The sequence below is a fragment of the Barbatula barbatula genome (assembly GCF_947034865.1).
Source record: "Barbatula barbatula genome assembly, chromosome: 7".
Taxonomy (NCBI): Eukaryota; Metazoa; Chordata; class Actinopteri; order Cypriniformes; family Nemacheilidae; genus Barbatula; species Barbatula barbatula.
This window is the reverse complement of record NC_136770.1, coordinates 115,905-130,774: the sequence shown is the minus strand read 5'-3', so window position 1 is coordinate 130,774 and position 14,870 is coordinate 115,905. Positions and strand designations below refer to the sequence as shown.

At 43.1% G+C, this 14,870-nt stretch overlaps 2 protein-coding genes across 4 annotated transcripts; both read left to right on the top strand.

The window, feature by feature from the left end:
* The first annotated feature begins 3,017 nt into the window (after positions 1–3,017).
* keap1b (kelch-like ECH-associated protein 1b) lies at positions 3,018–9,518 on the top strand. 2 transcript variants are annotated; one of them, XM_079461322.1, is made up of 8 exons: positions 3,104–3,206; positions 4,041–4,194; positions 4,331–4,920; positions 5,173–5,418; positions 6,273–6,949; positions 7,255–7,460; positions 8,239–8,415; positions 8,545–9,518. In XM_079461322.1, exons 3-8 carry the CDS (start codon positions 4,609–4,611, stop codon positions 8,706–8,708), a joined length of 1,782 nt encoding a protein of 593 aa, XP_079317448.1. In that variant the 5' UTR covers positions 3,104–3,206; positions 4,041–4,194; positions 4,331–4,608; the 3' UTR covers positions 8,709–9,518. The 2 variants fall into 2 exon arrangements, with proteins under 2 accessions (XP_079317447.1, XP_079317448.1); XM_079461321.1 differs by having other exon boundaries at positions 3,018–3,206; positions 4,041–4,920.
* Positions 9,519–9,929: 411 nt separating this feature from the next.
* LOC306896074 (volume-regulated anion channel subunit LRRC8E) lies at positions 9,930–14,837 on the top strand. Of its 2 annotated transcripts, none has more exons than XM_079459755.1 (3): positions 9,930–10,020; positions 10,327–10,475; positions 11,544–14,837. In XM_079459755.1, the coding sequence occupies exons 2-3, from the start codon at positions 10,335–10,337 to the stop codon at positions 13,812–13,814; spliced, it is 2,412 nt and encodes an 803-aa protein (XP_079315881.1). In that variant the 5' UTR covers positions 9,930–10,020; positions 10,327–10,334; the 3' UTR covers positions 13,815–14,837. The 2 variants fall into 2 exon arrangements, with proteins under 2 accessions (XP_079315881.1, XP_079315880.1); XM_079459754.1 differs by having other exon boundaries at positions 9,951–10,171; positions 11,544–14,178.
* Positions 14,838–14,870: the final 33 nt, after the last annotated feature.

Here is a 14,870-nt window from a genome sequence, read left to right as displayed (position 1 = left end):
GTCACTGTCGTGGTGGGCATCTTCATACTGTGTTGGATGCCTCTGTTTGTGCTCCTGCTGCTGGACTTCATGTGTCCCGTCAAATCATGTCCCGTTCTTTTCAAAGCGGATTACTTCCTGGGCGTGGCCATGATTAATTCGTTGATTAACCCAGTGATTTACACGCTGACCAGCCGAGACATGCGGAGGGCCATAGTGAAGCTGCTCTTCCAGCGGTGTCTGATGACAAGAAACGGGCACATGAGGAAGATCGCTGCAGCCTTCCCAGAGTGCAGCTTCACCAAGACGGTGGCAAACCCCCGCGGGATGGAGACATCCATTTCATCGGGCAACGACACAACCGTACACATTAAATCCATCTACCCGAAGCTCAGAGTGTCAGTCATATCCTGAACGCTTTATATTTCGTTTCACACGTGACTGTCATGTGGCCTCAAGGTGAAGGTCTTCTCACACCATGACATAAGAACACATCATCTGTGGAAAGATCGAGAGACACCTTGTGATGTCCAAATTGAGGCTGTAGCTTGAAAGGTCCAAAATTCAGTCATCATTTGGCTGTAAACCTGTATGTTACTCTTTCTTTAGTAGAAAACAAAAGAAGATATTTTGAGAAATATGTATATAAAATAATATTTAAGATACCTTTGAATGTGTTCATCTGTGTCATGTCATTATAAAGACACATAGTGGTGTTTAAGTGCTGAATTATGAATATATTACATTTACACACACACACACACACACACGTGCATACACCCTACACGCACACACACCACACACACACACACACACACACACACACACACACACACACACGCTGCATACACCTACACGCATACACACGCACACACACGCACACACGTGCATACACCTACACGCACACACACACGCACACACACGCACACACACACACACACGTGCATACACCTACACGCACACACACACACACACACACACACACACACACACACGTGCATACACCTACACGCACACACACGCACACACACACACGTGCATACACCTACACGCACACACACGCACACACACACACACACACACACACACACACACACACACACACACACGCACACGTGCATACACCTGAACGCACACACACACACACACACACACACGCACGCACACACACACACACACACGTGCATACACCTACACGCACACACACGCACACACACTTTCAGCTCATCAGACAGTATCAGTTTGAAGTTGCAGCGTTCTAGACATCAGTACAGCAGGCATCAGTAGATCAGACAGGACGGTTATCTGATGTGTGTTGTGACTCGTGACTATAAAACACATGAACACCCTTCACAGATAAAAGTGCAAGAAGAAAACCACTAGAAATGTTTCACTTTGCAACAAGGAACAATTCCTGTGACAGAATGTCAACGCTTATATACAGTAACGCAAATCATTTTGAACTTTGTGTTTGTATGTTGTTTTCACTGAGAATCCTTTTCAATGCTTGATGTTTAATGAATTATGCTATTTGCTTTTATATTAAATATATGTTTTAAATAACTGAGAACATGTGTATCCTGCACACACAACACACAAACATGTCATGCTAACTAAACAATTGAAATTCAATGTTATTTATATAGCGCGTTTCACAATTGTAATTGTTGCAAAGCAGCCTTACATAAAACATCATTTTAAAAAAATATCAATAATGATAATAGTAGTACTTGAGGGGCAAACAATTAAGACGGTTTGTTGTGTTACGTAAGAAACATGATATTATTGCACGTTTTTCACTATGCAATGATGAAACTAATCTGAAATAAAGGATTGTCACAAATTGTAAATTATTCAATTGAAGTATATTATTTAATGTAGGTATATCATTATTGTAAAATATTGTTAGCTTGACTTGTACTTTTTATTTTGCAACAGAGAAATCAATGTTTGTTAATCATGCATGTGTTGATATAGTCGTGTAAAGGTGGTCCAGCATTGTGAGAAGTTTTGTGTTTACCGCAGTGGATTACACATGGTGACGGTGTTATATGTAGGTTGGGTGTGGGCAGAGATCTGCGGCATCTACAGAGGGTTCTGCTCTACTTGCACACTAACATGGAAACACAAGTCAGCTCAGCAGCCCCTGTATTTACCGTAAAGATACACAGATGCACAGCACACAGAGACGCACGTAACCACAAGCTGTATTCACAACCCCATGAATAGAAGGCGGACACGCGTGCATCTCTCTCTCTCTCTCTCACACACACGCACGAACTGAAGCTGAAATCTTCCACAGAAAACTGATCATATCAAGATGTACTGTAACTACTGCAGACTCACACACACACACACATATATCAACACATCCTCAGCTCACAGTAAGATTTACAACAACTGGTAAATCATGAATAATGCAACAATCAAACATTACACACAGTTTACGAAGATGTGATAAACGAAGCTTTTAGTACTGAAAACAGACGTTTGGCTGTCGAGTTCAATCTCCAGATGTCTGTATACAGCAAACGTAAATTCATTTATTTACAGAAATATATTAAATATATTATTTCCTGTATCTCTGTGGTAAGGTAACAGGTTGGGCGTTGGGCTTTTGATCATAAGGTTTCTGGTTCTAATCTCAGTGCCAGCCGGTCATGACTGAAGGGCCCTTGAGCAAGACACCTTACCCCTGATTGCTCTGCAGTAATGTGACACTGTAGAAAACTACTTGTAAGTCTGCCAAATGAATAAATGTAATATAATGTGAGTCACTTTAGATAAAAGCTTCTGCAAATGCATAAATGTAAATATATGAATGTGCGCGCGTTTGATCCCTGACACGTTTTATTGTCTGTGGCGACATCTTGTGTTCGCGTTCTGTCATAGATATTATAGATATTAACATACAGATTGTCATCCATTATAATGGATTGTATATTATAAATATTGTGACGTCACGTCAACATCTTCACCGCCTTTATGTCTGATCTTGTCATGTCATTTATCGATTGATGTGTCATCTGCTGTGGCTTGTGCGCGTGCTTGGAGGTCCCGGGGCGCGCGCGTGTCTCCACTGTGCTTAGTCACGCTGAGTTTCTGCTTTTGATGCGTGTGACAAACACACGCACGCACGCACACACGCACGCACGCACGCACACACGCACGCACAAAGAGAAATACACAGCGCGCGCATTCTCGCTCTAAACTGCCGCCGGTGACCTGTAAGTGGATTTGATTAAAAATATGTGTGTATGTGTGTATTATGTCATTAATTATTCGTGACACTTGATGCGTTTTAGAAAATGTTTTAATTGTTTAAGTTATCCGTGTATGTTTAAATCAGTGAAGATTATATATTCGTGTCCACCAGATCATTATAAACTTCAGGAATCTTTTAAGCAATATTCGATGATGTTAGTAATATATAGAAGCATTGTCGGGTAGTGTTGATTCATTTATACTGTATGTATATAACATCATATGCCGTCTAGTGTTTTTGAAAGTTTTGATCATTTTTGGATCACCGTCGCTTCGGTCTGAACAGAAATAAACGCTTCGGTCGACGCGGTGTGACCGGCGTAGAGCTGCACGAGCCCGGGTACAGTCCGAACTCCAGCCCGGGGATCTCAGGCCTCTCGGTGTTTGCGACTGAATAGTATTTGAGAGGTTTAGATACTAAATGATTTGTTTTAACGACGGTGGTGATTTAAGACAACATACGACAAATGTTCAGTAAAGATTAAAGAAAGCAGGCAGTTGTGTATGTGTGTGGTTTGATCCTGTTGCACAGGTGTTTTTATTTCGAGTCATTTTTCATGTTTTGCTGTGAACTGAAGACATTGTGTGTTTCACAAAAGCAATAAAAGACTTTAACACACACTGATCTTCACAAAAGATTGACCTTAAGTCCCTTTACTGTCAAACTTCTGCTGGTGTGTATCATTTACATTCATACGATGTTTTTATTTGAGTTCATGAGAAGAAACAAGTTTGTGTTGTTCTATATCTGCCAAGATGTTCACTATAAATCTTCTTTACTTGTGTTTATTTTTCAGGACACCGAGGAACATTGAAGTGACGTTCAAAAGACCCCGAATGACCCGATTGGTTTTCATTGGTCATGCTTCAGTCCGACATCTGTCAATCATTCACACCGATGGAGTCACACGGGTGTCTTGTTTTGGATTTCTTCATATTGAATGTGGGAAGGTAAAACATCACACGTTCTAGATGGTTTTCATTCTCTTGAGCAGAAGGTGCAAATATGTGAGTGAAGACAGGTTGGATTCCCTCTTGAACTCTGCTGCATGTCATTCTCATAAACTCACTGTTCACTCATAAACAGTGAACCACTGAAACAAGTTCTCCTATCAAGTCAAACAATTATCATGGGAGAGACATCATGGAGCCAAAGCTACAGGACACTGTGATTGTCGTCTGCTGTCAGCATGACCGTGAGCTGTCACCTGTGAGTGTCACCTGTCTGACCGGCACGTCTCTCTAGGGCTGACGGTCCACACAAAAGACTGCGTTAAGCTCCAGGCATCTTCCCTCTGTCGGCCCGACTGTTGTTTTCTTGCGCTGGCAAGTGAGGATGCGCACGCTGGACCGCAGCCTGTGAGGATGTACATGTCGTCCGGTATGACCGAATGCAAGGCGGAGGTCACTCCGTCAGCACGAAACGGGCACCGTGTGTTCAGCTACACCCTCGAGAGCCACACGGCGGCCGCCTTCAACATCATGAACGAACTGCGCTTGGAGCGTCAGCTGTGCGACGTCACGCTGAGGGTGAAATACAACGATCTGGAGGCTGTTGACTTCGTAGCGCATAAGGTTGTGTTGGCCTCGTCATCGCCGGTGTTTCGTGCCATGTTCACCAACGGGTTGAAGGAGTGCGGCATGGAGGTGGTGCCATTTGAGGGGATTCACCCAAAGGTAACTCTTTATGTACACTGCCTGTCAAAATCTAACACATTTGCTTTACTTCTCCTGGGCAGACATCACTGAGAGTAAACATCAAGCTCATGTTCTGTCATTCATAGGACTGAAAGAGAATTTGCTGATAAGACGATAAGCAGATAATCAGTGAATCTGAATGAACATTTATTGTACATCATGTGTGTCGCATCAAAACAGACTCATAAAAAGTGTCACATCACTAGCGTTTATGAATGTGATTGTTTTCAGGTGATGGGACGACTTATTGAGTTTGCGTACACAGCGAGCATCTCGGTAGGAGAGAAGTGTGTGATTCACGTCATGAACGGTGCCGTCATGTATCAGATCGACAGTGTGGTCAAAGCCTGCTGCGATTTCCTCGTACAGCAGCTCGACCCGAGTAACGCCATCGGCATCGCCAGCTTCGCTGAACAGATGGGCTGCACAGAGCTCCATCAGAAGGCCAGAGAATACATCTACATGAACTTCAGTCAGGTGAGCAGCACACACACACACACACAGGCTGGAGATACTGTATGAAAATTCACACACCGTTCTCTCTGCTAAAGTAAAAACATTTAACTTCAAACAAGGAAATCACAATGAATTTGCTGTAAGATAAGTCAGGTAGATTTTGACTGTATGGAGGATGAGAAGTGAGGGTTTCTGATTTCTCTTAGCCTTGGTTGATGTTCAAATCACCGAAACAAACACACCACTACCCCATCTTTCGCTTTCATCAGTGTTCACCTCGACTAATGTCCGTCCTGTGCACCTTACTGCTGATTGGCTAGAAGTTTTTTTGGTACTCTGCATGTCTAAACAAGCGTAATTCGGTGATCGGACACCCCACCTTCATGCATAAATAAATACTTCAAAAATATCAACTTTGTACCATTTGTGTAATACCACATTTATTCCTGTATTTCTACATTTATTCATGTACTCCATTGTTTGCACATGATGTTAGTTCACTGCGTTCTTGAAGTGCAGATGGAGGGCAGGAAGCGATTTTCTACATTGGAATTCACAAACTCAGAATGTCTGTTTTTGGCATGCTTTAGGTTTGCTCAAATCAATCAACCCATGAAACCACAAGTCAGCCATATAGCGAAAGCTGTTCTTCGTAAGGAGGGGAAAGCATGTATTGACTGAAGAGCGCTGGAAAAAGTGTCTAGTCCTTGTAATATAGTTTGAATGAATGTTAACAGTGCTGCTCAGAGCTATCATTCAAACTGTATTCATACATAGGTCTTGTTTTATTTAAACACACACACACACACACAGTGTTGTAATGTGTGTATGGTGGTCATATAGAAGGATAATATTGACATCTGTCTGTCTGTCAGGTGGCCACACAGGAGGAGTTCTTCAACCTGACTCACTGTCAGCTGGTGACGTTGATCAGCCGTGACGAGCTGAACGTGCGCTGCGAGTCAGAGGTGTTTCACGCGTGTGTGGCGTGGGTTCAGTATGACCGTGAGAACCGCCGGCCGTATGTTCAGGCTTTGCTGCAGGCCGTCCGGTGCCACTCGCTCACACCGCATTTCCTGCAGCGCCAGCTGGAACATTTCGAGTGGGACGCTCAGAGTAAAGATTACCTGTCACAGATCTTCCAGGACCTTACACTGCACAAACCCACCAAACTCATTCCGTGCCGAACACCCAAAGTGCCGCAGCTCATCTACACGGCCGGCGGCTATTTCCGTCAGTCGCTTAGCTACCTGGAGGCGTTTAACCCCTGCACGGGCGCTTGGCTGCGGCTGGCGGATCTGCAGATGCCTCGCAGCGGTCTGGCAGGGTGTGTCATCAGCGGTCTGCTGTACGCGGTGGGTGGACGTAATAATGCTCCGGACGGGAACATGGACTCCAACGCGCTGGACTGTTACAATCCCATGAACAACTGCTGGCTGCCCTGCGCTCCCATGAGCGTCCCGCGCAACCGCATCGGCGTGGGCGTCATCGACGGCATGATCTACGCAGTGGGTGGGTCACACGGATGTGTCCATCATAACAGCGTGGAGAGGTGAGTTGAGGTCACTTGTTTTGAGTTCCGATTGAGTGACAATACCCTTTCTTATCTCCAATAACATCACAGCGAAAACACACTGTCAACCCAACAAGTGTTATTGTGTTTGAGGAGGAACAGAAACCCACTTTAAATAGACACTGAAACACGGAAGAGGAAGAAATTACAATTAGACACTTCCCTGAGTGTCACGTCGCACAGAATAAACATCGAGTTTGTTGTGACTGTATTTGCTTGTATGTGTTGGCAGCACGGTCGTTCAGAATGTAACGTTTTCTTTTTTGTTGCCGTATGTGTTTCAGGTATGACCCAGAGAGGGACTCCTGGCAACTTGTGGAGGCCATGTTGACGCGGCGTATCGGAGTGGGCGTGGCCGTAATTAATCGTCTGCTATATGCAGTGGGGGGTTTTGATGGTACTCACCGGCTGAGCTCGGCCGAATGCTACAATCCCGATAGAGACGAATGGAGAAGCGTAGCGTCCATGAATACAGTCCGCAGTGGAGCAGGTCAGAGGTTTGTGAAGTCTCAGAACAGACTTCACAAAAATGTATTTACTCACCTTCATGTTATCAAATATTTATATATGATATCTACAGATGTGGTCAAATCTATTCATACATTTGGTAAATTGGCTCAAGGAAGGCTGAAAATATCATCATAAATCCTTTTTTACAATTTATCTAATTCTGCTGTTAAAATCTTTTTGCATCCTTCTTTTTGCCAAGATAACAGCTCTGAGTCTTCTGAGTTTAGAGAAGATGAGAGACAATTCCTTTATACAGAATCATCCCTGACCCTTCAGATTTCATCCACTTCCGTTCTCTCCGCTCATTTTCTATAGGGTTAAGATCAGGAAAGATCACCCTAACTCTAAAAAGCTAGCATTTGTGAAAAGGTGAAATTAGCAAACCGCTCTTATCAAATCAAATATGGCAGTACACCATAACTTTATGAGCAATAACTGGTATGATTTAAAGTTATTGACACGCCGCCATAATTGATTTTAGAGTTTGTGTTGTGATTATCGAATTTGTGTTTCTCAGCAGAAGGTCGAGTGTGTTTGAAATGACAAAATAGTTGTTTTTAGGAGTAAAGAGTTCTCTGTTTCTGCTGCAGTTAAACATCAGTGAGCAGATGTTGATCATTAACCCACAGCCACTTTTCACTCGGATTTATTTTAAAGCAGGAAGTTACTGAACAAAGAAATCTCTTCTTTTATCCATTAACTCTTTTCAAACCTGCGACATTCACCTGCGGTGAGTCATCTGATCTGTTTGTGTTCAGGTGTGTGTGCTCTGGGGAACTACATATACGTGATGGGCGGGTATGACGGGACGAATCAGCTGAACACAGTGGAGCGATATGATGTGGAAACAGACAGCTGGAGTTTCACAGCATCCATGAGACACAGACGCAGTGCTCTCGGCGTGACCGCACACCACCAGCGTGTTTATGTGCTCGGTACAAACTCGCATGCAAACACAACATAAACCTCTTGCCTTTAAAGGGATAGTCTGAATGTACAGATCATTTAAAACACTGAATAATAACAACTGCAAGAGACTCGTGTTTATTCTGTCTTGTCTGTAGGTGGTTATGATGGGACCACTTTTCTGGACAGTGTGGAGTGTTTTGACCCAGAAACAGACACATGGACAGAGGTCACCAAAATGATGTCTGGTAGGAGTGGGGTCGGGGTGGCTGTTACTATGGAGCCGTGCCAAAAAGACCTCAGCCAGTGTCAGAATCACTAGTGCCTATCTGTCTCTCTCTGAGCCAATGTTATTAATGCACAACAGATGTGTTCTTCACTTACACTCTCATGACATCTCCTCGGAGGTTCTCTGTACATATATTCACATCTTTAATGTCTTGTGAGTTTGAGGACATGAGAGAAGAGCCCTCTGTGGACGACACGCTCAAGTTGAATAAAGTGCCAAGATCCACCACATGAGTATCTGCTGCCCGCTGACGCCCCGAGCGCACCATGCTAGTATCAAAACTCTGAATGAATAATTTTTTGACTCCAGAATCGGCTTTCTCGGTGTAGCCAAGAACACGTTTGCCTGAAGCCCCAAATGATTTTGTATTTGCTTTTTTTAATATCAAGATTTAGGAGACTTCTCAGACTGATGGTGAAGAGTTTATGTGGGTTGTGTACAGATTTGAGATCAACCTCAGAGTTTTGGAGCCCACAAGAACATTTACACGCAACAGTTTTAGTAAAAGTGGATTCCAGTCTACACATGCAGATTAAAGCAACATTTGCTTAAAGCAACGATGATTTTTACAGCCTGAAAAGAATGTATTTGTACAACCAATTAAAGCTGCTTTTTCCAAGGGATGTTTCTACACAGTGTGGAGTCTTGCACATAATTTTCTCGTATTTATTTGACATTTTCCCCCTTTGCTTGTGATCATTGTAGCACCTTTTCATACTGAACTGTATTTTTTTCTTTGAAAAGGATTTGCTATACATTGTAGTATAAGTATACATTGTCAATTGTACCCAATGAACATACATGTACAAACATTATATATATATATTAAAGCATACGTTTCCAGTTGTAGTTCAAGTGTGTCTTCAGACGCAGTCGCGCGGTGGCGCCAAAACCAAACCATTCACAAACAGTTAATGACGTTTATATTGGTTTATCGATGAATGCTTTTAGTTTATTTTGACTGTTTGATTCAAACATTGCGCAACAGTTTCGCTTCACACGTGTTAAACAAAGTTTATAAATCTTGATAGTAAAAGCACTTATAACTGAGCGTGTAAGCCCGCACGCGCGCACTGTATTCACTAAACGTATCGCGCGCTGGACATAAATGTGAAAAATGAATGTTGAATATGAAATTTTTGTTGTCGTGTTGTTTAATGGTCTTTATTTGTCGGCTACAGTATAATGGTGGTTGGTGTTGACAGACTGTCTCATCTCTGACTCATTTTGTTCTCACGCTGAAAGTTTATAATGGGAGGCGCTTGAAGTTCCGCAGAAACACTGAATTATATTCACTCTTCATTCACATTCACACACAAGATCAACAGAACTGACGCCAGCGCACGTGCGTATATCATTTCATTTACATCTCTATGAACTTTATGACTTTAACGTCCAAACGAGTGAAGCCGAACACGGTCACTGTCTCCTCGGGTTCATGTGTCATGTTTTCAGTTTCGGGTTGAAATATCAGTTGCGTCTGTGAATGTACATTAGTAAGTTGAATTTTTCTATAAATTACTAGCAGCCTTTAGCTGTTTTAACACTACTAGAAAGTGAACGTTAATAAGATGATTAAAGTGCGACAAGAGTCTTGTCCGGTGTTTCCATGATTCCTTCATAACTCATCTTTCATTTCTGTGTGAATCAGGAGTGAAGATGATTCCTGTGAATGAGTTCCGCAGCATCACATCAGATCAAAACCCGCAGTTCAGAGTCCTGAAGCCCTGGTGGGACGTCCTGTCTGAGTATTTGGCCATCGCAATGCTCATGATCGGAGTGTTCGGCTGTACGGTTCAGGTACAACATCCAGCCTGATCCAAATAGACATCAGTTCCCTTTTACGTAAACACACATATTGGTGTGTGTCTGTTGTTTTCTCAGGTTAAGCTGCAGGCGTTCTGATTCAAACCATGAAATCAATGGTGAATATGGCCGAGATTCACTGGGGTGTTTAAAAGATGAAGAATTTCTACTTTTCATATTGTTTCCAGCATTACAACACCCTTCTGGTTTTGAGTTTGTGACAATTAAAGTGAATGTTCGGAACTCATTGTAATGCTTTAGTTTCAACATTTACATTGAGTCATTTAGCAGATGCTTTTATCCAAAGCGATTTACAAGAGTTCAGGGAGCAATAAGCGATATGTCATAAAAGAGCAATAATACAATAGGTGCTAATACAAAGATACTAGTTTCAACAAGGCAAGACCACTACCTGTTGAGAGAAGAGAGAGGGTTGTGATTTCAGGGCTTATTTTATAGGTTTATCTTAGTGTGTGTGCGCATTATATCACGTTAACCATCTGTCTTTTTAATCCTGCTGCCATCTGGTAAGTGCTTCCGTAGGAGGAGGTTCTTCCCAGGCCATCAGGTCTCCTAACATCATTTGACCTCACTCACTGCCCTCTAAGAACATTCAGCATCTAATGTAGGGACATTGCTGCTTGCACATGGCACTGACTACACAGCCCTTTATTGCTGCTGCTAAGTATCTGTTTACACATTCCTGCTCATGTGAATATTCACAGTTTACTTCTATCATAGACTATATATACACCTTTATCTTTATGTTATTTTTTTTTTATTTTTTTATTGTATTTTATAATAATTGCAAATTGTCTTTGTAGCTGACATACGTTTCACTGCTGGTTGTAACTGTGTATGTGACAAATACAATCTTGAATCTATCTTGAAAATCTTGTATACATGAACAAGCTCATCTGCGTTCTTTTCATTAGGCTTCTGTAGAGTCCTTTATTATTTCTTGACTTGTGCGCAAATCCATTGCTATCAGACACATGCAGATGTTTATCAGTTGGTATTATAACCCTCCATTGATGAAACTCGATGTTCATCTCTCCTCAGCTCACACAGGAAAAGATTTCCTGCCTGCCTGACCGAGTCACGGATCTTTCCAGAGGAGATATGGACTGCAGTCACCTACGAGAGCCAAAGGACAATGAGAGTGTGTGGGATTTCGCCATCACCAAAACTCTGAGTCCAAACCTCATCGAGGTGTTCGGCAGAAAGAACGGCCTAGACATTCATCAGTACGAGTTCGTCAATCACTTCTGTTACGAGCGTTTTGTTCACTGGTATGGCAAGTACTTCCCTTACCTGGTGGTAATCCACAGTGTGATCTTCATGGTGGCCAGCAGTTTCTGGTTCAAGTTCCCAGTGACGTCGTCTAAGATCGAGCTGTTCGTAAATATACTGGGCAAATGCTTCGACTCGCCGTGGACCACGAGGGCCATCAGTGAAGTCTCTGAAGAAAGAAGGGAAGAGAGAATAGTGACGTGGAGAAAGAACACAGTGACGAAATGTGTGGCAGACGACAACAATGAGGTCGATGCGGTTGCTCTGATCCAATCTTCGGGTCCGAAAACAGCAGAATTGAAGCCGGCTGGGTCACTGTGGGATAAAAAAGAGGGCGAGCAGGCTAAATCCCTATTCGAAAAGGTTAAGAAGTTTCGAACGCATGTGGAGGAGTCGGATCTTCTTTACTTCATGTACGTGCTACAGACCGTGCTGAAAGTCTTCAAGTTTGTTCTCATCATTGTTTATAGTGTGATGTTGGTTCCAAACATCCAGGTTATTGTAATTTGTTCGGTGCCTCGGGATCTGACGGGCTTCGAGTCTTTCTGCTGCATCTATAATAAAGCACATCTGTTCTCTAAGTTAGCATATACCTATATATGCTTTGTGGGGGTGTATGGAACGTTGTGTATCTACTCACTTTATTGGCTGTTTCATCGACCGCTGAAAGAATACTCGTTCGAGGTGGTTCGCTTGGAGTCTGGAATTAATGACATCCCAGATGTTAAAAACGATTTTGCGTTTCTTCTTCACCTCAGCGACCAGTATGATGCCCTTTACTCCAAACGCTTCTCAGCCTTCCTCTCTGAGGTCAGCGAGAGCAGGCTGATGCAGGTAAACCTGAACCACGACTGGACGACAGATAAACTCCGCTCTCGTTTGTCACGCAATGCAAGCGAACGATTGGAACTCCACGTGTTCATGCTGCCAGGATTACCGGACACCGTCTTTGAACTTACGGAAGTAGAAGCGCTTACACTGGAACTGATTGGCAACATCACAATCCCCGCTAACCTTACACAGCTTACAGGCCTACAGGAGCTGTCGTGTATCCACACTGCCGCTAAACTCCAGCTGGCCGCCCTCAATCACCTGCGCGAGAACCTGAAAGTGCTGCGTCTAACCTTTGATAGTCAAGACCAAGTGCCATTGTGGATGTACACCCTACAGAACCTGGAAGAGCTTCACCTCAGTGGCCCCTTAAACAGCGAGCTCTCTCGCGCTCCGAATTTGGACACGTTGCGGGAGCTAAAAAATCTTCGCGTGCTGACGTTCCGCAGTCGTCTGAGCAAGATACCTCCCAGTGTCGTAGACGTTTCTAACCAGCTGTTGCGGCTGTGTGTTCAGAATGAGGGAACCAGACTTCAGGTTGTCAGTAGTCTAAAGAAGCTGGTTAACCTTGCTGCTCTGGAGTTGACGAACTGTATGCTGGAGCGAATCCCCAGCGCGGTGTTCAGCCTTGCCCACCTCCAAGAACTGGACCTTAGAGAGAACAGGCTCGCCACCGTAGAGGAAATCCTGAGTCTGCAGCACTGTCGCCGTCTGACCACTCTCAGACTCTGGCACAACCACATATCTTACGTCCCCGAGCACATCAGCAAACTAGTCACGCTGGAAACGCTGGATTTCAGCTGGAATAAGATCCGCCGACTTCCCCCTCGCCTCTGCTATTGCACCAGACTCCGACATCTGGACCTTTCACACAACCAGCTGACCTACCTGCCGTCGGAGATCAGCGTCCTGCAGTCTCTTCAGCATCTGTCTGTCGCCTTTAACTCCCTCGAGTTTCTCCCTGAAGAGCTCTTCTCCTGTAAGAGGCTGAAGGTTCTAGCGCTGGGGAATAACAGCATTTCTGCCCTGTCTCCGCGGGTTGGGAATCTCGCTCAGCTGGTAAGGTTGGAGCTGAAGGGCAACAGGATGGAGTTTTTGCCCGCTGAGATCGCTGACTGTGTCTCACTGAAACTCACTGCTCTTATTGTGGAGGACAGTCTGATCGACCTGCTTCCTCCAGATGTGAAAGACAAAATGAAAAGACGATAATCCCAATTCTTGTGCATCACAATTTAAGATAGACAAATTATAAAAAAAGGCTTATTTATATATGTATGTCTTCGAAATAACTCGGAGCTTCTCTCGATGAGTGACAATGTAAACTGACGGAATAACATCCCAGTCAACTTCATTACCGTGTGAATGAGTGTATTGAACTCTTACTCGATTGACTGGATTGACCAGATTCATGTCAGAAAGGAGCTATCACTCAGAATCTGCCCTTTCATATTAGTCTATGTCACAGTGTAGCAGATATAACCAAATCATCAACTTTACTGTAACGCTGCTTTCAAACAATCTTTAGTGTATATTGTGATATAATAAAACTGACTTGATTTGTCTTCACAGTCTGAAATAAAAACAATAACATCACTGAGTGTTTTATGGGACCCCCGTGACTGTCCTGATATGGATTTATTGCTGTACAACAATGGAAAAATTGTGAAAAGCTCTATATAGTCATAAATTCAGCAAAACAACAGTTGTTAATTAATAGCGCAATATAAATGTTACAGAATCCTCTCGTTTCAACAAGAGCTCCATGTTCCTGTAGTGTCTGTTTTTGAGCAGTTTGTCATTGAACCAGTAAAGGTTGTGATCTTCCCCAAGGGGAGGGAATCTTAAATGGACTCAGCAGGTGGAAATTTCCGCAGGTGTTTGTGAATATAAAGCCACTCTGTCTCCCTCTGCAGGTTAGTTTTGTGTATACTGAAATATCTGCACATAACCTAACTTTTCACATTTTTTGGTTGTTCTTTCTAACTGTTTAAAGAATGTAGACAATAGAGAACAATATATTTGTGCTTTAATGATGATAATAAAGCTCTTGAAATGGTGTCTTTGAGAACTGTGTTTAGCCTACTTGTGAGGGACAATTGTTCTCAGATAAACTGTGAAAATGAAGAGTAATGTTTAGAGAGAATCATTAGTCTATGTTATGTTACTGAAGAGCTTAATGTGTTGAACGTTCTTGTGCTGCTGCTGTCTGAAATGAAATATATATTTATCACCAGATCGAGAGTTCCTTTCATTTAATGACATTTT